Source organism: Cyrtonyx montezumae, unplaced genomic scaffold (assembly GCF_038088225.1).
Source record: "Cyrtonyx montezumae isolate F1298 unplaced genomic scaffold, pur_monq_1.0 scaffold_8, whole genome shotgun sequence".
Classification (NCBI taxonomy): domain Eukaryota; kingdom Metazoa; phylum Chordata; class Aves; order Galliformes; family Odontophoridae; genus Cyrtonyx; species Cyrtonyx montezumae.
The window spans coordinates 49,572,396-49,590,823 of record NW_027072089.1 but is presented as its reverse complement, the minus strand read 5'-3'; the positions used below and the strand labels follow the sequence as shown (position 1 = coordinate 49,590,823).

The following is an 18,428-nucleotide window of genomic DNA, read 5'->3' as shown; positions in this document are numbered from 1 at the left end:
ATTAACCTAAAGGTAACTGTTTTCTCTGCTTAGTTTCATACAGTGAAATCTCATACACTCTCAGTGTAGTAATTGGCACTGATTTACCTGCTGCATGCCAGCAGTCTGTTTGTTGGGGAATGCAGCTGTTCAAAAGATAACTGACAGTCTCCCTATCCCAGAAAAGGGAGGGAGTATGGTCTGGGGAGGGTGTGGGCTTGGATTCTGTTTTATTTTTCAAGAGGAAGAAGGAACTGAACTCTGCTAGGTAACAACTTCTTTAAGGCTTATAACTGAGAGGGACTAATTAGTGATTGATTCCAGCTGCATGTTGCAACATGTTGGAAAGCAGTAGGATGGTAAGGAAAAAAGGGTCTATGAAAGGTCAGACAAACTGTCTGCCTGAGTAACTTGAAGTAATTTATTTATGGAAATGATTTTTTTCTTTCTTTTTTTTTCCTACAACGAAGCTGCTGCTATCAATGATGTCCTCCTTCATAGCACGTCAGGTAACAAGGGACACAGGGCAAAGAGTAAATTAGGGTCCTTTTAGTTGTTAAGCAACTGTTGCATGCCCCTACTGAATTCTTTGCTGTAGAATGAATAATATTTAGGAAAACACCCTGAATAAAACTAAACGTCAATTCCATTATTACTGGAGTTGGAAGTTTAGAATGAATGAGTTCTGCAACAGTAAACTTCGTCTGAAATGTGACGTGACCAATAAAGGGAAGATTTTCAGATCTTCCACCGAAGTTAGTCATGATCACAAGACTGCTTCTCCATTAGGAGAATAAGAGGAAGACAGCCTCCTTCCCCTATTAAAATGTGTGCCAGCTTCTATACAATTTGCAACAAAAAGTTATGCAGACATATCCAACAGTGCTACAGCAGTGTTGACTGCAGATCTTCTCTTACTTCCATGCTGGCACAGAACAGGTGCAGATCTTGGGTTGACTCCAGTCCTCTGTTTTTGTCTCCCTGAGTCTTTGCTGAAGTTATCTCAGACCAGGGTTGTTGTGGTTTTGTCACGTAATCAGTTTGTTGCTCCCAGTGCATCCCATGACAGTGCTTAGGGCAGTGTTTACAGTTCTGCACAGGCAGAGCATCAAATCATAACTGTTAGGGTAGTTGACTGTTAAGTCAGGCACACATAGCAAAGTAGCAACCAATTTATTTGTGTGTGGTTTAGTGCTGTGCTTTATGCGTAGCTGTATTTATTGCTGTTTGTTTTCCTATTTCCCATCTAGTGGGACACCTCTTTTTCCCATTTCTCACAGGCAGTTTGTAGCCAGTGCTGAGGACTGAATGTAGTTACATTGTAGACAAGTATTTCACTCTTCCCCTCAAACAAGCAAATGATCAGACCAAAGAAAACCCCACAAACCATATACACAAAATATCCTGACTGAACTCTTCACAGTGGTACCACCTGCCTGCAAAAGAAACAGCTCTCTGAGTTTTTCTCTTACTCCATTTGTGCTGTGTACACATACAGGACTTACTTAAATTCCACTCACGTTTAATTGCAGCATGAAGTTCATAAGCCTGTGAGACTATAAGGGAGATGGAAGTTCCTCTGACTCTTATTTTAGAGCATCAACTTGCTCTGTGTAGTCTTACCTCAATCAGCTTTAGTATTTTGTGCCAAAAGTGGCAGAAATTGGCTGTGCTGACATTTTGGACTCAAAACAAAGACATGAAAACTAAATAAACTATCTACATAATCTCCTTTAAAGAGGATGCAGAGACAGAAGCCTCCTCACAAATTTGAGACTTTAAAGTTTAGCCTGTGATGTGGCTGCCAGTAATTATTATATTATTTTGTTTGCAAACATTTATCAGTGCTGCTTCAGCTAGTGGAGGCTTGCACATGAAGGGAACCACTGTCTTCCCCGATTCTCCTACTGCTGGGAGAAGCAGGTATAGCCCTCTGCCAGCCTTGACTCTATTCACAGGAGGTGACTACCTTTCCTTAAAGAGATGATGGAGAGAAATGATTTCAAACCAGTGAAAGTGAGTGAGTGCCTACAGAAGTCAAAGCAGCCCATGCAGGGACAGTGTCAGAGCCTGCCTGGATGGCCTTGCAGGCTTTGACCAGAGCATATTTGCAAAGGAACTGCTCCCTTCAGGTTAAATGCTTGTTTCTGGCCTGGAAGCATGCCTGCCCACTCTATTTGTAAGTGGTATTGATAGTAAGCTGTCACTATTTTTTTTTATTAGCCGCCCCCCCCCCTCCCCCCCTTCCCCCATTCTTATATTGTCAGAGGTATTTGGGCAGTACTGGGAAACACACTCAGGTCACACATGCTGGCTTGACTTGGCACCAAGCATCTGTGTATCTCTGTGTGGCCAGATGCAAAGCAGTAAAAAGGAGAAAATGAAAGCCACAGAAAGAAAAGGTGCAGGTGACTGTTGAAAAAAACTAGAGGGAAAATGAAAAATGAAAGCAAGGAATGCAAAAAAGACAAAGACAAGCAGAACTTTTGACAGGTGGATTTCAAAAGGAGAAACTTCCAAGAGCAGAAAGTAATTTGAAAAGAAATGCAGCTGAAGGACATGTTCAACAAACCTGTTACCAGAAAGACTTTTAGTTTTGTGTCATAAAAGGAAGAGTAGAAAATTGCTTGAGTAAAGAGGAAAAAAGAAGCACTCCCACTTCCATGGCTCTTAGAGCTTTCATGCAAGCTGATCCTCTGGTGATATTCGTCACAGGCTCCTGGGCTTGTTTGGGTGTTTGCCATCTACTAAGATCATGGAAGATGTTTCCTTTTGCTCTGAAGAGGGCATCAGGTTGTCCCTCCCACCTTCACATCCAATAGTTGGAAGTAGACATGTGAAAGAATGACTGAGTAAAACAGACTCAGAGGATGCTGTCAGTTGTGGATTCTATGGGTTCACAGAGTCTGCAGTCTGGATTTTGAGCTGGTGTATGGAAAGCAGAGGTTGGCTCACCAAGCAACTACTCACTTATTCAAGTTTCCTGGCATTTTATGTAGCAAGCATTTTTATTAATAATATCAGAATTCATGGCTGGGAGCTACTCGTTAATTCTGTATTACAGTGAAATGAAGTTCCCCAAGTTAAAAGAGGGCTGGTCCTACTTCACTTAGAAGCAGCTGTGCTTTCACTTGTACTTGATTAGAAGTAAGCTCATTCCAGCTCTGCATAGAACACAACTGAGCATACAGCTTCAGCGTGCGTGGTTTGCAGTTACATGAAAAACACAACCCCATTCCCCAAATCCCATACTAACAAAACAATAAAAATCATATTTTCAGGAGCAATGGATCTGTGAAAGTTTTATTTGTGAAGTGTCTTTTTAAGTACCGAGCAAGATCGTTGCTTAGAAAGTGCTTCAGAAAGCGAGAAGAAAAAGAGCAGAGATCCTGAAACATACAAAGCTTGGATTTCCAGAGGGTTTTTCCTTTGTTTGCTTTTTTTGTTGCCTAGAAACGAAACCGACCTAAATAATACACTGCATGTAGGCAGCACGCTCTCTAATGGAGGGCTGTTTAATTGATATGGCCTGAGGCACAAAGTATGCGCAAAGAGTGAATACCCAACAGCCATTTTGCAAGGCAGTAAGTCAGATGCACAAGACAGAGACCCTTCTGTTCCAGCTGTCACATAAGCAGCTAAATTGACGCTCATCTTTCATTTTGCCAGCTGTTTAGGTTACCAAGGACAAATAGTTGTACTCACATTAACTTCAATGCCCAGTGATTTTAAAACATCCACAGCACCCATAGGTGTGAACTTCGAACTAGCAAGCAGCAAGATATATTAACACAGTCTCCTTTCCCACCATGCTGTGAAGAAGGTATGAGGGCAAGGTGAAGAAGAGACAGGAACCAGAAACTATTACCTGGCGATGGCCAGAAAACAGGGGATTGTGCTCCCAGAGTCCTTAAACAACATACCACAAGTGGATCGATTTCATACATATAACATGTCATTGCTCAGCAACAAGTGAAAAAGTCACTTAGGATAAATCCAGCCCCTGGCCTGCAGCTCACTGGATATTTGTACAGCATTGACTGCTCAGAACACTTTTGCTTGAGATGATACTAATCTTTTTTTATTTTGTTTTCAGAGAATTTGCATTGAATGTCAACATTAATTGTTACTGTACAGAATAGTTTAAAACTTTTTGTTCTTTTATTATCAATAAATTTTTGTTCCTGGCAGTTCAGTATTGTATAATCAAGTACAGAATGAATACTTCAAACACACAAAGATTTTCTTACTCATAATTGGATGAGAATAATGCAGTTCTATTTTGTAGATTTTCATGCTTATATTACCTCTTCTGTTGTAAAACTTCATTCCAGACAAACTTTGTCTGGAACAAAAGATCCCAAACTACCAGTCTCTGCGTACAGACTCTTAGGCCAAAGTCTTGATTGAATACCTTACAGTTGTCTTGTGAATAGAAATAGCCTGATTTTGAGAAATGACAGATGCCCTCAGTTCCCAGTGACCTCAATGGACTCTGAAGACGAGTTATATCTGAAAGTCACTCTCCCTTTTCTTTTTTCCCTCCTCCTTTTGAAGCCTAAATACAGGTTGATAAGCCTAATTATTAGAAATCCAGACGTGAGAATTTGGCCTGGAAAATAGCATACCTAATTCCTTTATTCATTGATCTCTTCTTCCTCATCTTCAAATGCTTCTTCTCCGTCATTTGCTGTAGCCTCCTGGTATTGCTGATACTCTGACACCAGATCATTCATGTTGCTTTCTGCTTCCGTAAATTCCATTTCATCCATTCCTTCTCCTGTAAACCAGTGGAGGAAGGCCTTTCTCCTGAACATGGCTGAAAATTGCTCTGAGATCCTTTTGAATAGCTCTTGAATGGCAGTACTGTTGCCAATGAATGTGGAAGCCATCTTGAGGCCACGAGGTGGTATGTCACAGACTGCCACCTTAACGTTGTTTGGGATCCACTCCACAAAGTAACTGCTGTTCTTGTTCTGGATGGCCAACATCTGCTCGTCAACCTCTTTCATTGACATGGGACCACGGAAGACAGTAGCCACTGTCAAGTATCTCCCGTGCCTTGGGTCACAGGCTGCCATCATGTTTTTGGCATCAAACATCTGCTGGGTGAGCTCTGGCACAGTAAGCGCGCGGTACTGCTGGCTGCCTCGGGCAGTCAAAGGAGCAAAGCCCGGCATGAAAAAGTGAAGGCGTGGGAACGGGACCATATTCACTGCCAGCTTCCGGAGATCAGCATTGAGTTGGCCAGGAAAACGCAGGGACGTAGTTACCCCACTCATGGTAGCAGAAACCAAGTGGTTTAAATCACCATACGTTGGAGTGGTGAGCTTCAGGGTGCGGAAGCAGATGTCATACAAAGCCTCATTGTCAATGCAGTAGGTTTCATCTGTATTTTCAACCAGCTGGTGGACCGAGAGCGTGGCATTATAAGGCTCCACCACTGTATCAGAAACCTTTGGAGAGGGCATGACACTAAAGGTATTCATTATCCTGTCAGGATATTCCTCTCGTATTTTGCTGATGAGCAGGGTTCCCATACCAGACCCTGTCCCTCCTCCCAGGGAATGAGTGAGCTGAAATCCTTGCAAGCAATCGCAGTGTTCGCACTCTTTTCTTACTACATCAAGTACAGAATCGACCAGCTCTGCCCCTTCTGTATAGTGTCCTTTGGCCCAGTTGTTTCCTGCACCAGTTTGTCCTAAAAGAATATACAACAGGAGAAGAAAACGTACAAAGTTATCAGTAGCATTTGGGCATCTAATGGATACACATCATGTCTCCTTCATACTCCATCACAAGACTCCTTCTCCCTCAAATCCTCCGTAGTTTTCATTTATGCCTTCAGGTGGCATTTTCTTTTTTGGAATTTAATTTTCCATAAATGCAAAGATGGCACTGACTCCTTGTTTTGAAAGCTCTCACACTCCCAGTCCTGCTTATTCCATAAACACAGGAGACTGTTTATATTTAAATGCTTTCTGTTTATAGGGATCACGATGAATAAAAAGCTAAATCACAGATGCACATTTTTAAATGAAAGGTTCTTGGACTGTTCTCACGTTTGCCACTTTCAGACAGGAGGCACTGTTGTCATTCAAGGATGAGGCTAAGCTTCAGAAACAAGTCCTTTTTAACTTACTATATCAATAACTAACTTTTTCAGTCAGTGGTTATCTAGCCTGAATGAAAATACTGATCAACCAAAGTTTCATGAAAGACACCCCAAAAATTCAGGAGCTTCTGAATGCCATTTAACTTTTACTGGCTGCCCTAGAAACTCACTACTCTTAGGGAATCTGCAAAGCAACTTGCCAAAATTGGATAACTTACATTTCATGAGCCCTTCCTTTTCTCCCACTGGCTTCCATTTGCCTTTTATGTGCAACTCAGGATGGATAACCTGGATTCTTCGCTACATCACTATTTTATTATTAAATAAGGGACCAGCCTTTCATTGTCATGCTTCTCACAGTGGCTACTACATTCATACACTGTGCTACCAAATTCAGTCAGTAGTACTCTTGTGAGTAGTCATCAGAAGGAGCAATAATTCCAGGATCACAAACATATCCACTTCTGCATGGTTCTTCAAGTCCTCCCTGTCTTCCTACTACCATTCCTCAATTCAGTTCCCAGCATGCTGTGCTGGTGCCAAGCACACAGTTCTGAGAAAACTGCTTGCTGCTTGCTGGGATATTGTTCAAATATGTCATACTTTATTGCCAAGGCAAAAAAAGAATGCTTTATTTCCTCATGATTGATCTGGTTAGTTGATGCATTGTTCTACATGCTGCTGTGTTTTTCTCTCTTTGAGTCTAGAAGGGTCAGCACTTCCTGTCCAGCTGGACAAAACACAAAGTAATATCCTTCCAGAATTAAATATGCTTGCAACCACCTGCAGTGCTTAAGCAGGTCCCCTACTAGATACAGAGATCTGTACAGCACAAGACAATGCTACTTAAGACGCAGAAAAATCTTAAAACTAAATTCTGAGTTTTAGGAATATATTTTGGAGAACATCCCTTGTATGTTGTATAGTCCTTCTCCAGTAGGCAGTGAGAGAACGGAGAATAGTAGCAAAGAATGAGGAAAGAAAAAAAACCAGGAAACTGTGTGTATGGGAAAAGTAATTTCCAGCGGAGACTTGATTTGCATCGACTTAGTTTGCAAAATAAATTAGGAAGTAAAACATCTGACAGAAGTGAACCTGTCCTCTCTCCAGGCTTAATCTGCATCACAGGACCTCCCAGAAGCCCATACAATATCAGCCATCTCTTTATTGCATTAACACAGCCTTCGCATTTATACTGCAGTTTAACTGTAGCAGTAGCTGCCTACACAAGTGTTGTTTCCCTTCAGCCCATAACTATCAGCTGCTCCTGAGTTAACACTGCACCTACCATGCAGCCACCTGTCCAGGGTCTCCTGTCTTTTCTGTGAAACCCCACTGGATGTCCCCCACTTACCAGGTACCTGTCAAAACTCTGAAAATCATATACTATACTGAAATTGTAGACTTGGTAGATCTTTGCCCGGACCCCAAAGCTCTGTTATACGCAGCCAGCCTCTAGCTTCTGCCTCTTCTCACTGTTCACTTACTGAAATCTAATGGAAGTCTACAAGAAGTAATCCTAGAACTGATGCTGGTACCTCCGGATCTTCCTTCCACTATTTGTTTCTCCAGTGTACTACACATGCTCATGCATAAGGCTGAGCTGCATATGCACAGCAGCCATTTGTTCAACAGACAAAAAACAGCAACTATTTTCTGAAAGCTTATTTCTCTCCCTTCCTCCCTCTACTGCTTGAAATAAAAGACAAACCTAGGAAGAAAGACTGGCAGCTTGCATACTAATGCTTAGAAGGCTACCATGAACAGTCTTGGTACAGAACATACTATATGATTTAGAGAGGGAAAGATAGCCTGTTAGGCTAGCTAACAGCTAACAGTGTTTGTCACCATCAGTTCAGACAACCTAAACTGGGAGACACCTAAGCAGGAAGAGCTAGCAAGGACATAGGCAAAAGAGGAAAGAGAAATGCAAAAGTGTACAAATGTAAAATGGTTAACAAAAAACGGTTACATCAGACTGTTGGTAACAGATATTGGTGGGCAACTCTACACCATTAGGGAGCCAAAAGACCCGCTGCTCTCCTACTGCAAGTTCATTTCACCTGCACTCCTTCACCTTTCACATCAGTATCCTGCAGCATTCAAGTGCAAGGATTGTGACTGCATCCATTTCAATCTCCCACTGGCCTGAGCCAAAATTCCTGTACCTGGTACATGTGATCAGCTACTTAATATAGCTGAATGAAATCCTGATTGATTGTCCACAGCTACTTGTTACAGGCATGCGCACACACACACACACACACACATATATATACATGCATGCAGAGACTGCAAACATCTCCATCAGAATGAGCCCAAACAGCCTGGCATGCAGCAAGTATGGAACTGCCAGCTTCTGACACAGTCCTTTGTGGGTCCAGGCTGAATTTTTAAAAGAGAAAACAAAGTGCTTTGTTGGCTTTTAATACAGAAGATTATTACTTCAGCACTCAGGCAGCCATTCCGCACTGTTCAGCAGGTTGGGTGGACAGTGCCTGATGCTGGCAGGGCCCTCCGTCAGATACGAGTTCATCACACACTGCTGGTTCATTGTTAGCTTGTCAGAAAGGGAGCACAGTGAAGTGAACTACTGTTAAAGACACTAAATTGATTTTGCTCTGCAAAGTTTCAGCAGAGGTATTTCTGAAAGTTGTGCCAATTCACTTAAAAGGGGCTGCTGTGGTGCACCCAGGAAAAAGGAAGTAAAAGTAGAAACCTGAATATAGAAGCTTGCCTCATAAACCTGCCTATGACTTTTTACCACAAGGTTACTTGTGCATATCGTAACAAAATTATTTTGAAAGAGATCCTTAATGTCACTGCCATGGATCATCATATAGGAGAAAAATCAGCAATAAAACTTCAGTTGAACTCAGTTAAATACTTAAAGTAGCTCTATGGCTTCTCATTCCCTACCTCAACAGAGGGAGGTTGAGCAACAGTTTGTTTCATACCACCCAAACAATGTTCATCTTTTCTGTCTGTCCCTGGCACTGTTCCTTTTTTATGTTAACATGATATACCAAACTAAGCTGCAACCTAAGCTTGCTTTGGCGGGAGGAATTGTGGCTAGTGCAGATTTGGAAACCAGAACACTAGAGCTCTCATGGCAGCTCTCATTCAGACTTCCTGCTGAAGTGGATCTCTTGACTCTCACACGCTGCTTCTCCTTTAGTGCAAAAGGTACAACAGTGCTCCTGTACTTTGTAAGGATGCTATGAAATTAAATCATGGTAACATCCACTTTTAAGCTTACATGTACTACAGAAGTGCAAAGTAGAAGAGTAAAAGCCAGAACAACCCTCTACAAGAACACTGCAAAACCTGAAGTTCCTCACATGCTCCAGACTGCTCCTCTTTATGTCAGAAAAGAAGCCAGTAACTGGCTCTACAAGTGTTTTCCATAGTGAAAAGTTTTTATTTGCCTTCCTCTACTGTGAGCTATGCTATACTGTAAGGCTCCATTGAAAGAGTTCAATTACACAGCCTTTAAACAACCTCATGCTCATGCACTTAACATACTTCAAGACAAGAATAGCTTAGTTGGTTTGTGGTTGAGGTTTTTTTTTCTCCTCTGCTTTCCATTTCCTGCAGAATTTCCATGCATTTTTGTTGTAAATAATTGGTCTCAGGATTTCATTAGCATTCATATAGTGAAAGCAAGCGCACACTATCTGATGATTAACATAGGAAACTTTCAGTAGTTTCCTAATTGAAGAAACAATTAACTGAAGAATGACTTCTTCAGTTAATGGGGTCTCTTGGCTGACTTACAGATAACTGGAAATGGATTGTTAAGCTAATAAAGTTTTTCAGCACTAATGATACTTTGGAATAGGGAGGAGACAACATAGTTCAAATGCTTTTTAACCATTCACTTTGTTTTCTTCTTTTGAAAGTGACATCCACATACCAAAGATGAAATTATCAGGCCGAAAGAGCTGACCAAAAGGACCAGATCGCACACTATCCATGGTGCCCGGCTCCAAATCCACCAAGACTGCTCTCGGCACGAATTTCTGGGCTACAATGAAAAATAAGCACATCCTTAATGTTCTGGAAAATACTGAAACAGTTACAGTGTTTAACATACAATTATATTGCTTACTATTAGCCTAACAGAGATTGTACATAGACAAATAGTTCCTAAAGAGGAAGTTGTAGTGGAAGAAGAATCCAAGCATAATAGGAACAAAACAATTTCCATTGAACAACAGACTTGACAAAAAGATGTTAATGGAATATTACATTTTGTAAGCACTTTTGGGACAAAACATGAAGAAGGGAAGTTTGACCAGAAAAAATAGTTGACTTTTTTATAATAAAACAGACAATCTTCTTTGTTTATAACAAGGTGAGTGGAGGGTTTATGCCCAAATTGTAGAATATCCCAAGCTGGATGGGACCCATAAGGATCACAGGTCCAACTCCTGGCTTCACAAGAGTCCACCCAAAAAAATCAGACCCATAACAATGCTAGAACACTTTTCATGCTTGAAGGACTCACCATCAATAAAAGTGCTATTTGGTGCAGGTGGCAAACAACTGATCAGCACATCCACCACAATGCACAAGAATCTGTATACAGTTGAAATTGCTCAAGGAAACTAAGGTAAATAATACCATACAATCATAGAGTCATCAAGGTTGGAAAAGACTGCTAGGAACATTCAGTCCAAGCATCCACTTATTGCCAATACTCCCCACTAAACCATGTCACTCAGTACAAGATCTAAACGTTTCTTGCACACAAATACATGAAGCTAAGCTGGACACTCTTTTCAACGACCAAAGGACTCTCACTGTCCCCATTTTACATAGCAATACCCCCCAACAGCAGTCTGACTCTAAGTACTTTGGTGCCTTCAGCATTTCATTAATGAATCACCGTAACCTACGGCCCAGCTCTCTCAACCCACAAAACAGAGGCTGCGTACTACAGATAGGGGCTCACAAAACCAACATTCCAAAGTGAGGCAATGGATAAGAGACAGCTGAGGCATTAATCACGCGTTACAAGAACGAACAGCGATTAACAAACAAACTTCCACACAGGCGGTGCCCGTCGGCTGCCGATGCCGTCCTCTCCCACATTCCCGGGTCCCTTCGCACGGAGCCCGTTCCCCGCCCCACACTTACAAGATGATTCATTATAGTAGACATTGATCCTTTCCAGCTGCAGCGCTGAGTCACCGACATAACCTCCGGCTGGGTCAATGCCATGCTCATCACTTATCACTTCCCAAAACTAGGGCAGGAAAAAAAGAACACGAGGGTTGGCAAGTGCCCCGCCCAGAACCCCAGCGGCCACGCAGCGCGGCGCGGCCCGGGGCAGCTGCTGGATTCCAGGCGCGGCCCGGCCCTGCCCGACCCCTCCCTGCAGCGCTGCCCGACTCCTGCTCGGCGCGGCCCCGCCGCTCAGCCCCAGCAGCGGCCCGCTTCGCGAATAGCTGCGAGAATCTCCCCGACTCCTTTTACGGACAGCTGCTCAACTTCCCCGCCTGCCCACCCACGAGGGCGCCCCTCATCTCGGCTCGGCTCACCTTGGTCCCGATCTGGTTGCCACACTGGCCTGCCTGGATGTGCACGATCTCCCTCATGGCGCTGCCCCGTCCCGCCCGCTGTCCCGCCGTGCAGCCCGGCCGCGCTCCGCGCGGGCGGTGCTTTATGGGCTCTGAGGCGGCGTCCCCCACCCCTCCCGCCCGCGCCAACGGCCGCCCTCTCCCGGGACCGCCCCACGGCGGGGTGATGGGGGAGCGCACCGTTACCCCCGGGGAGCAGGGCTGGGTGGTAGGGCGCCGGGTTGGGTTTTGTGTCCTCAGTACACTGCTTCGTTCTCGCCACACGGAGTCACAGAACTGCTCGAGTTGGAAGGGACTCCCCCTTAGAAGTTCACTTAGACCAACTCTCCTGCTATGAACAGGGACACGTACAGCTGTGGCATGCCTGGAACTTGGGTGCTCTTTCCAGTCTGAACACACTTAACATAAACCCCATAAATCAATAAGTGACCCCCAGATAGCCCAAAGTCTGTACCAAAGCAGCTTTTCACAATTTACCTCTGAGCAGCCCCCCCACGCTCTCTGCCATCACTGAAGCAGATGGAGGATCGCTGGGTTTGCCTTGCAAGCAGTCAGCAACACAGGACTGGATACTATGTGCCTTTTTCACTGCAGAAAGATTCAAATAAACGTCCTTCTGTCTGTGATCTGCATTTTTGGAAGACATCCACGGGCAAGTCATTTGCTCAGCAGCCTGACTATTGAGGTCATCTTGGGCTCTGCTTGAATCTATGTCCTTGAATGTGTCTTCCAGGCCTGTTTTAATTCACTCTTGGCAGATGCTATCATGTACTGTTGCGTGGTTCACACTCGCCATCAGAGCGCTGTGTCCCGTTAGGATCTTTTCTTCTGCAATGCCACTTTTAAAAATTCCATCTCTGGATTTTCTCTTTCTACCTGTTCCATTAAGTCTGTCAGCTGGGCTTTGCTTGTTACTAATCTTAATCAAGGATAGGGTGATACCTCTTCTGTTAATCAGGCCCAGAAATCAGTTACGAAAATGCATGTGTGGAAGACTTGTGTGAATAAGCACTTTCAACTTCAGACCCCACGTGTGAGAGCCTGCATTGGACTTCTCAGTGGCATGCTACCCCGTGCTCTGCTGGCAAGACACAAACAGGCCAGCAAGTCTCTCTGGAAGCTGGTCCAGACCTGTGGTCATACCAGCACCTCATTGTAGTCTCCCTAGCAGTTGGCTTGCCCCTCTTGCTCCCTTCAGTAGCAAACATACAGACCCTATGGTCTCTGCAGTATCTTCAGTCTCCTGGCTTCTCCAGTATTTGATTCCCAGGCTTCTCACCTTGCTAGCCTGGCTTGATGTTTACTGATGATCACCGACATACAGATTCATACCCGTGTACTCTTTGGTCTCTCCAGTTGCTGGCATCACAGATACAAAGGCCTCTGTGCCTTCTTGGCCCCTATGTCTAATTGCTCAGACCACCATACAAATACACACACAAAATAGAGGGTCTCCTCATCCAGAAAAAAATAATCAGTGTACAGTTTAATAAGACTGAGGTGATCAGCAGGGCAGGGCACAGCCAGGCAACAGTGCTAACCAGCAATCTGTTTACAACCAGCCAGACCACTTTAACCCCTTATCCTATTATTTTTCCATACTTCTGATTCACAAAACCACCTTTATCTCCCTCTTTCCCTACCTTTGATTCCTCTCCACATGTGCTCCAATAAGTCATATGCAGTCCCAAAGGTGCTGTCACCCTGCACTCACTAATGAGTCCCATACCCCACTAGGCAGTAAGCCACAACATCCAGTGAGCCTCTCCCACTGACTGATGATGATGAATGTCACAGTCCACAGACTGATCCTTTTCTGGGAGGTGCTGGGGCATAGACTCGCTTTCCCTGGGCATGTTACTGGGGTTCCCCCACTTCCCATTGTTGCTCTGTGCTCCTTAGTGTTCACAGAGATAACCCAACAGCAGCTTTTAGAATCAAATGATATTTTTAGAATTAAAAATAGTGAGCAAAAAGTGAACATACATAGGCCAGTAAAGGGGTAAAAGAAGCAATGAGAATACTGTAGTAGAGCCTTTAGTCCACTTGCCTCCTGAAAAACTATATGTACCAGCTAATATTTGTCTTTCTTCAAAAGGTTCCTCTGCTGAGAGCAGCAGTTGGTCAAATATTGTTCAGAAGCCGAAACTTCAGCCAGTTTCCCACACATACAAAGCAACCAGCTGAAATAAGTGCTAGGCTGCAGAACTGTCTGCGTGATGAAGTTGAGCAACAGTTTACCCAAAGAATTTGCATCTCACTTTTACACATTTTAAAACTATTTAAATAGAGAGCCAGACCTGAATCAACCTGCAGCTTCTCTGTGTTTTCCTGCTAGTAATCTGAGAAGAAGCAACACCCGTTTGTCGGTCATTGAATGTAAATGTGGCTTTGAATCTTTTTCATCCACGCTTGTGTTTGCTTAGTAGTTCAGCTGACTTAAGAGATGGACCTGCCATTGTAATGAGCATCTACAAAAGCCTACGCATTTTCTTTAAGTCTTCATAGTTTTCGTCCTATGGCACTTCCATTGATACTTAGGTGCTTCAAAATCTTACTATGAACATAACTGCCATACTTATGGATGTATTTTAAAATCCCAATAAATGCTGATTGGAAGTTAAAGGCACCTAAGTGTCTTTAAAGATGCATCTCTATGTGCTTCATCTGATTGAGTCAGTGAGATTCATTCTATAAATAAAAGAAAGTAGGAACACACCGTAATAGAAATGGAGACCTGTGAGATGATTATTGTGGATGTGGCACTTAGGGACACGGTTTAACGGTGCATCTGGTAGTGTTAGGTTAATGGCTGGACTTGATGATCTTAAAGGTCTTTTCCAACCTAACTGAGTCAGTAGATTTTATGATCCCAATTTCACAAGGTGGGATGAAATGTGTAAATCACATGTGTTACAGAGAAGAAGGATTTTTCAGCAAGAGAAGACCAGGCAACAGTCATCTCCTACAAGGTCATACGGAAATGCACTTCAGTGTCCTGGGGAAAAAAAAAAAAAACAACTAGCAAAATTATTCTGTATTTGGCTGGTCATATGATATGATTGTTAGGTTGCTTCCTGCTTTTCAGGAAACAAGTTCATGTTTGTATGAGGGTTGTTGCTAGGACTAATCTTGTTTAGTGGAGGAGTTTTGAAAGTCTAGAGAAAAATTAATGTCCTAGCAGAACAGTTAACATGTTACTGTTTCCTTTTTCAGAATGATTATGTGGTGTATTTTGCTATCAACAAGGATTATAAAGCATTATGAAGCTTGTTAGCACTTACATTAATGACCAAAGCAATAAACAGAATGCACAGAGCAGATTCATTCTGACAGCTTTTAGTAGGCTAGTAAATGCTACTATGGTCTCCTGGAGCAGGGAAGTCCCAGGGTGAGTGTAGTTCCTCCTCAGTTCTCATGCAAGTTAAAAATACATATATCTTAAAAATGGTTTGGCTCTTTCATTTTGTTTTGCTTTTTTTCTCCTAGCTTCCCGAGGAAACAAAAAAACGGGAAGTCATGCTCTGTTGCAAGTGTGTGTCCGTGTATCTCCATGACCACCTTTTCAATCTGCCAGCATATTGTGACAAAATTTGACAGAGGCACGTGAGTCCTAGAGATAGTGCAGCTGCAGAGGAATGCAGAAACAGCCCTGGAACCAGACAGCATGGTCTTTCAAAATGGGAAGGGAAACAACAATACATGTGGAAGCATGCAGTCAAATAAGACTAAAACCAGCATCCGCACTTCTAATAGGTATTTCAGAGCTCTTATTCTGTTTTGCCTGGAGATGCCACTGTGTTTCATATAACCTTCAAGCAGTTTCCTGTTTTGTTCCTAGATTAGGCTTACTGCTGTGGAAGCTGTAGTGTCATTGATTGCCTCTGATCCTCAAACATAGTACTTTGGGGTTTGTTTTAAAGCTGCTCACTGACGTACTTAATAACTGTAGTTCCCAGTGGAGGTACTGCTCTTTTTTGTGCCCTCAGCACGTGATCTGAACCTAGCAGTGTGAAAGCAAAGGTTGCTATATCAGGTTAAGGTTGAATATGTTTGTGGAAGAAATGTCTCTAAGTACTTGAGGCAACACCAGAGGAATTCCACCATCTCATGGAGAAGTGTTTCTCGCTTCCTTTTCAAGTTGAATGAAAAAAACCTGGAAGACCAGCCATGAATATTAACATGGTTCAGTTCAGTTGCCTTTGTGCTTTCCTGCACTGGGAGCCTTATTGTCTTTTCATCTGTAACATTTTTTGTCCTTTGTAAGCGAGAATCTTCTTTCAGCCTTTTGTTTCTTCCTGTGTGTAGCCACAGAACTAACAGTAACTCACCCATGACTTTTCTCAGGGTCAGTCATGCTGATTTCCATGCAACAGCTGTAGCAGCTGTAGAAGAGAGAGGCATGTACCTGCCTGTTATGTCAGGCAGAATGCGTGCTTGGTGTGGCTATGTTTTTAACTTCCACTGTAATAGGTCTCTTAGCTACATAAACAAATAGATCCAGAGAATAGGCTGTACTACACGTTCAAGAAGTCAGTAAAACATCGAGATGACTGCTTTCCTACAGCTACAGCTGAAAGAGTATGGGAATAAAAAATCAAGTCAGAAATGTTTCTACATTCAACCCCATGGATCAGATTCTGGGAAACTGTTTGAAGAACAGAGCGAAAACAAATTTTAGCTGCAACACATATTCTCTGTTATTTCTTGGTGAGTGTACAGCTGTAAGACAATGATGAATCTGAGATATTGCAGACTTGCCCTTGGAGTCCAGTTATTATACTAAAGATTATCAAGGGTAAAAGCACATTCTCATCATGAGTACACTGACAGCAGCTGATTTAGATAACATGGAAGACCTGGTTAGTCTTGAAGTACCACTCTGGCAGTAGCCAGTGGTGGGTGCTAGGGAAAAAATATGACAATGCTTCTCCCAGAATGTCTCTCTACATTCTGGCAGTCAGTGTTCACCTTCTTCAGTGTTGCTGATCTTTGAGCTGATTTTTTTTCATTGAACTGTCCACAGTTCCTCCCAGATTTATTTTGAGAAACATGCAGAGTGGATTTACTGTTACACAGTTATGGATTACAAATTCCAACAGGTGTTGTTTCATTCAAATCAGTATTATGAAATAATTCTGAAATTCATTCCAACTGACTGTAGATTTGACTTCCTTGAAGATTTTTATGCAGTTAAAAAGCTTCATCAGTCCATTACTTCTTTTGAAGCTTTAGCATTAGCATTATACATTGTGCCTCTAACATTCTGCCAGACAGATCCAAGCAGTCAATGAATCTATCCTAGACTTTGTCCCTGCTTCATCATTAAAGCAAAAGAGCACTTGCATGGGATCATATCCCACCCTGTCAGGCTCCTTAAGACACTTGAGTAAAACACCTTGCAACACTTGACAGCAGAGATCTGTGCTGCCAAATGTGGGGGGGAAGGGTAGGTGTAGGCTCTATTACACAGAATAACTTTTTATGGTTTTATCCTCTGAGAAAATAATAACAATAGACCACTAAGAAAAGGGGTTGGAGTTCTGCCTAGACTGTCAGTTATTTGAGACTTGCTAAGTATTTGAGATGAAATGGATAGATTTTCAAATAAAAGTGATTCATCGCACTGTGAGAAACATTTATTTTATAACAGTAATTTTGCAGCTAAAATCAGTTATAAATTGCTACAGCCAGGTCCTGAGTTTCACAGGTGAGTCACAGATTTCTTCCTTGCCCTTTTCTTTGGGTGTGAGTGGCTCCTGGCTGCCACCCTTCGCTCACTATCATTGATCCTATTCATCGACCACACATGCCCAAGCCAAACCAGCATACCACTTCTGGACTACTTGACAAATGATTCTGTCAGATTGCACTTTCAAGTTTGCCATTCCTCCTGGTTCCATCAGCCGGTAACAAAGAGCACAGCAGAACTATAGCTTGACAATGCCTAGCTTATTTTTAACAAGATAATCTGTAACACTCAAGGGTGGATGGGTACTGCCACTGAAGGAATGTGGTCTGATACTGACAGCACAACAGCAGCTGAAGAATTCCCCTCTGAGCAGAATACTCTGAAGTCAGGAACTTGAAGGGGAAGACAGCATTTACACACAGAAAATGGATCATTTTTGTTTTAGAAAATGGTTCTGCAGCAGTGAGATCAAGAGCGTACGCCTCGGACTGCAACCTAATAGCTGCATTACCAGAATCATGATTTAAAAGCTCGTGAATGCTAAGAATGCAAGAGGTCAGTTTGGCTCGTGGCCAGGGCTCAACCCACTGCCCACCCATGATGAATAATCCATTTCACGGTCTGCTTGTTGAACAGTGTAGCAGAATACAGGATGATATGGGAGTACTGTGTATGTTGGCCACACAATAGAATGCTATTGCTTTGCTGGAAGGGTGTGGAGATGCAGTTGTCTGTGCCCAGAAAATTTGTGGATAGATTCATCTCCATGGTGTACACTTCTGCTGTGGCACCACATCTCCATACTGAATAGGAACTTTGTATTTAAGTGTAACCCTTAGGATCTGTCAGAATTAGAAAACAGCACTAAGTAGTCAAAAGCTTTTTATTTCAGGACAGCTACATAAACAAGGAGGTTGACAATTTCTGCCTACAGACCTAATATAATCTACAGAGAGAGCACAACAGATACGTTTACATTTGCTTAAAAACAAGTGTCATTCTCTTCCCTTTTTCCTCAGTCATTGAGTACTTTTTCTTGGAATGTGACCTATGGGAA

General features: G+C 42.8%; 1 protein-coding gene across 1 annotated transcript; it reads right to left on the bottom strand.

Annotated features, from left to right (window-relative positions):
* Positions 1 to 3,940: 3,940 nt before the first annotated feature.
* TUBB6 (tubulin beta 6 class V) lies at positions 3,941 to 11,723 on the bottom strand. The gene is made up of 4 exons (XM_065753146.1): positions 11,641 to 11,723; positions 11,237 to 11,345; positions 10,011 to 10,121; positions 3,941 to 5,680 (listed from the first exon to the last, which is right to left on the bottom strand). The coding sequence occupies exons 1-4, from the start codon at positions 11,695 to 11,697 to the stop codon at positions 4,617 to 4,619; spliced, it is 1,341 nt and encodes a 446-aa protein (XP_065609218.1). The 5' UTR covers positions 11,698 to 11,723; the 3' UTR covers positions 3,941 to 4,616.
* Between the last annotated feature and the right edge of the window lie 6,705 nt (positions 11,724 to 18,428).

Excerpts from the sequence above, each read along its gene's own strand:
- TUBB6 (XM_065753146.1), bottom strand. The coding sequence starts at position 11,697 with ATGAGGGAGATCGTGCACATCCAGGCAGGCCAGTGTGGCAACCAGATC. Across the intron at positions 10,122-11,236 it reads CTACTATAATGAATCATCTT|CCCAGAAATTCGTGCCGAGA; the intron begins GTAAGTGTGGGG and ends TTTTCATTGTAG. Across the intron at positions 5,681-10,010 it reads GCCTGATAATTTCATCTTTG|GACAAACTGGTGCAGGAAAC; the intron begins GTATGTGGATGT and ends ATATTCTTTTAG.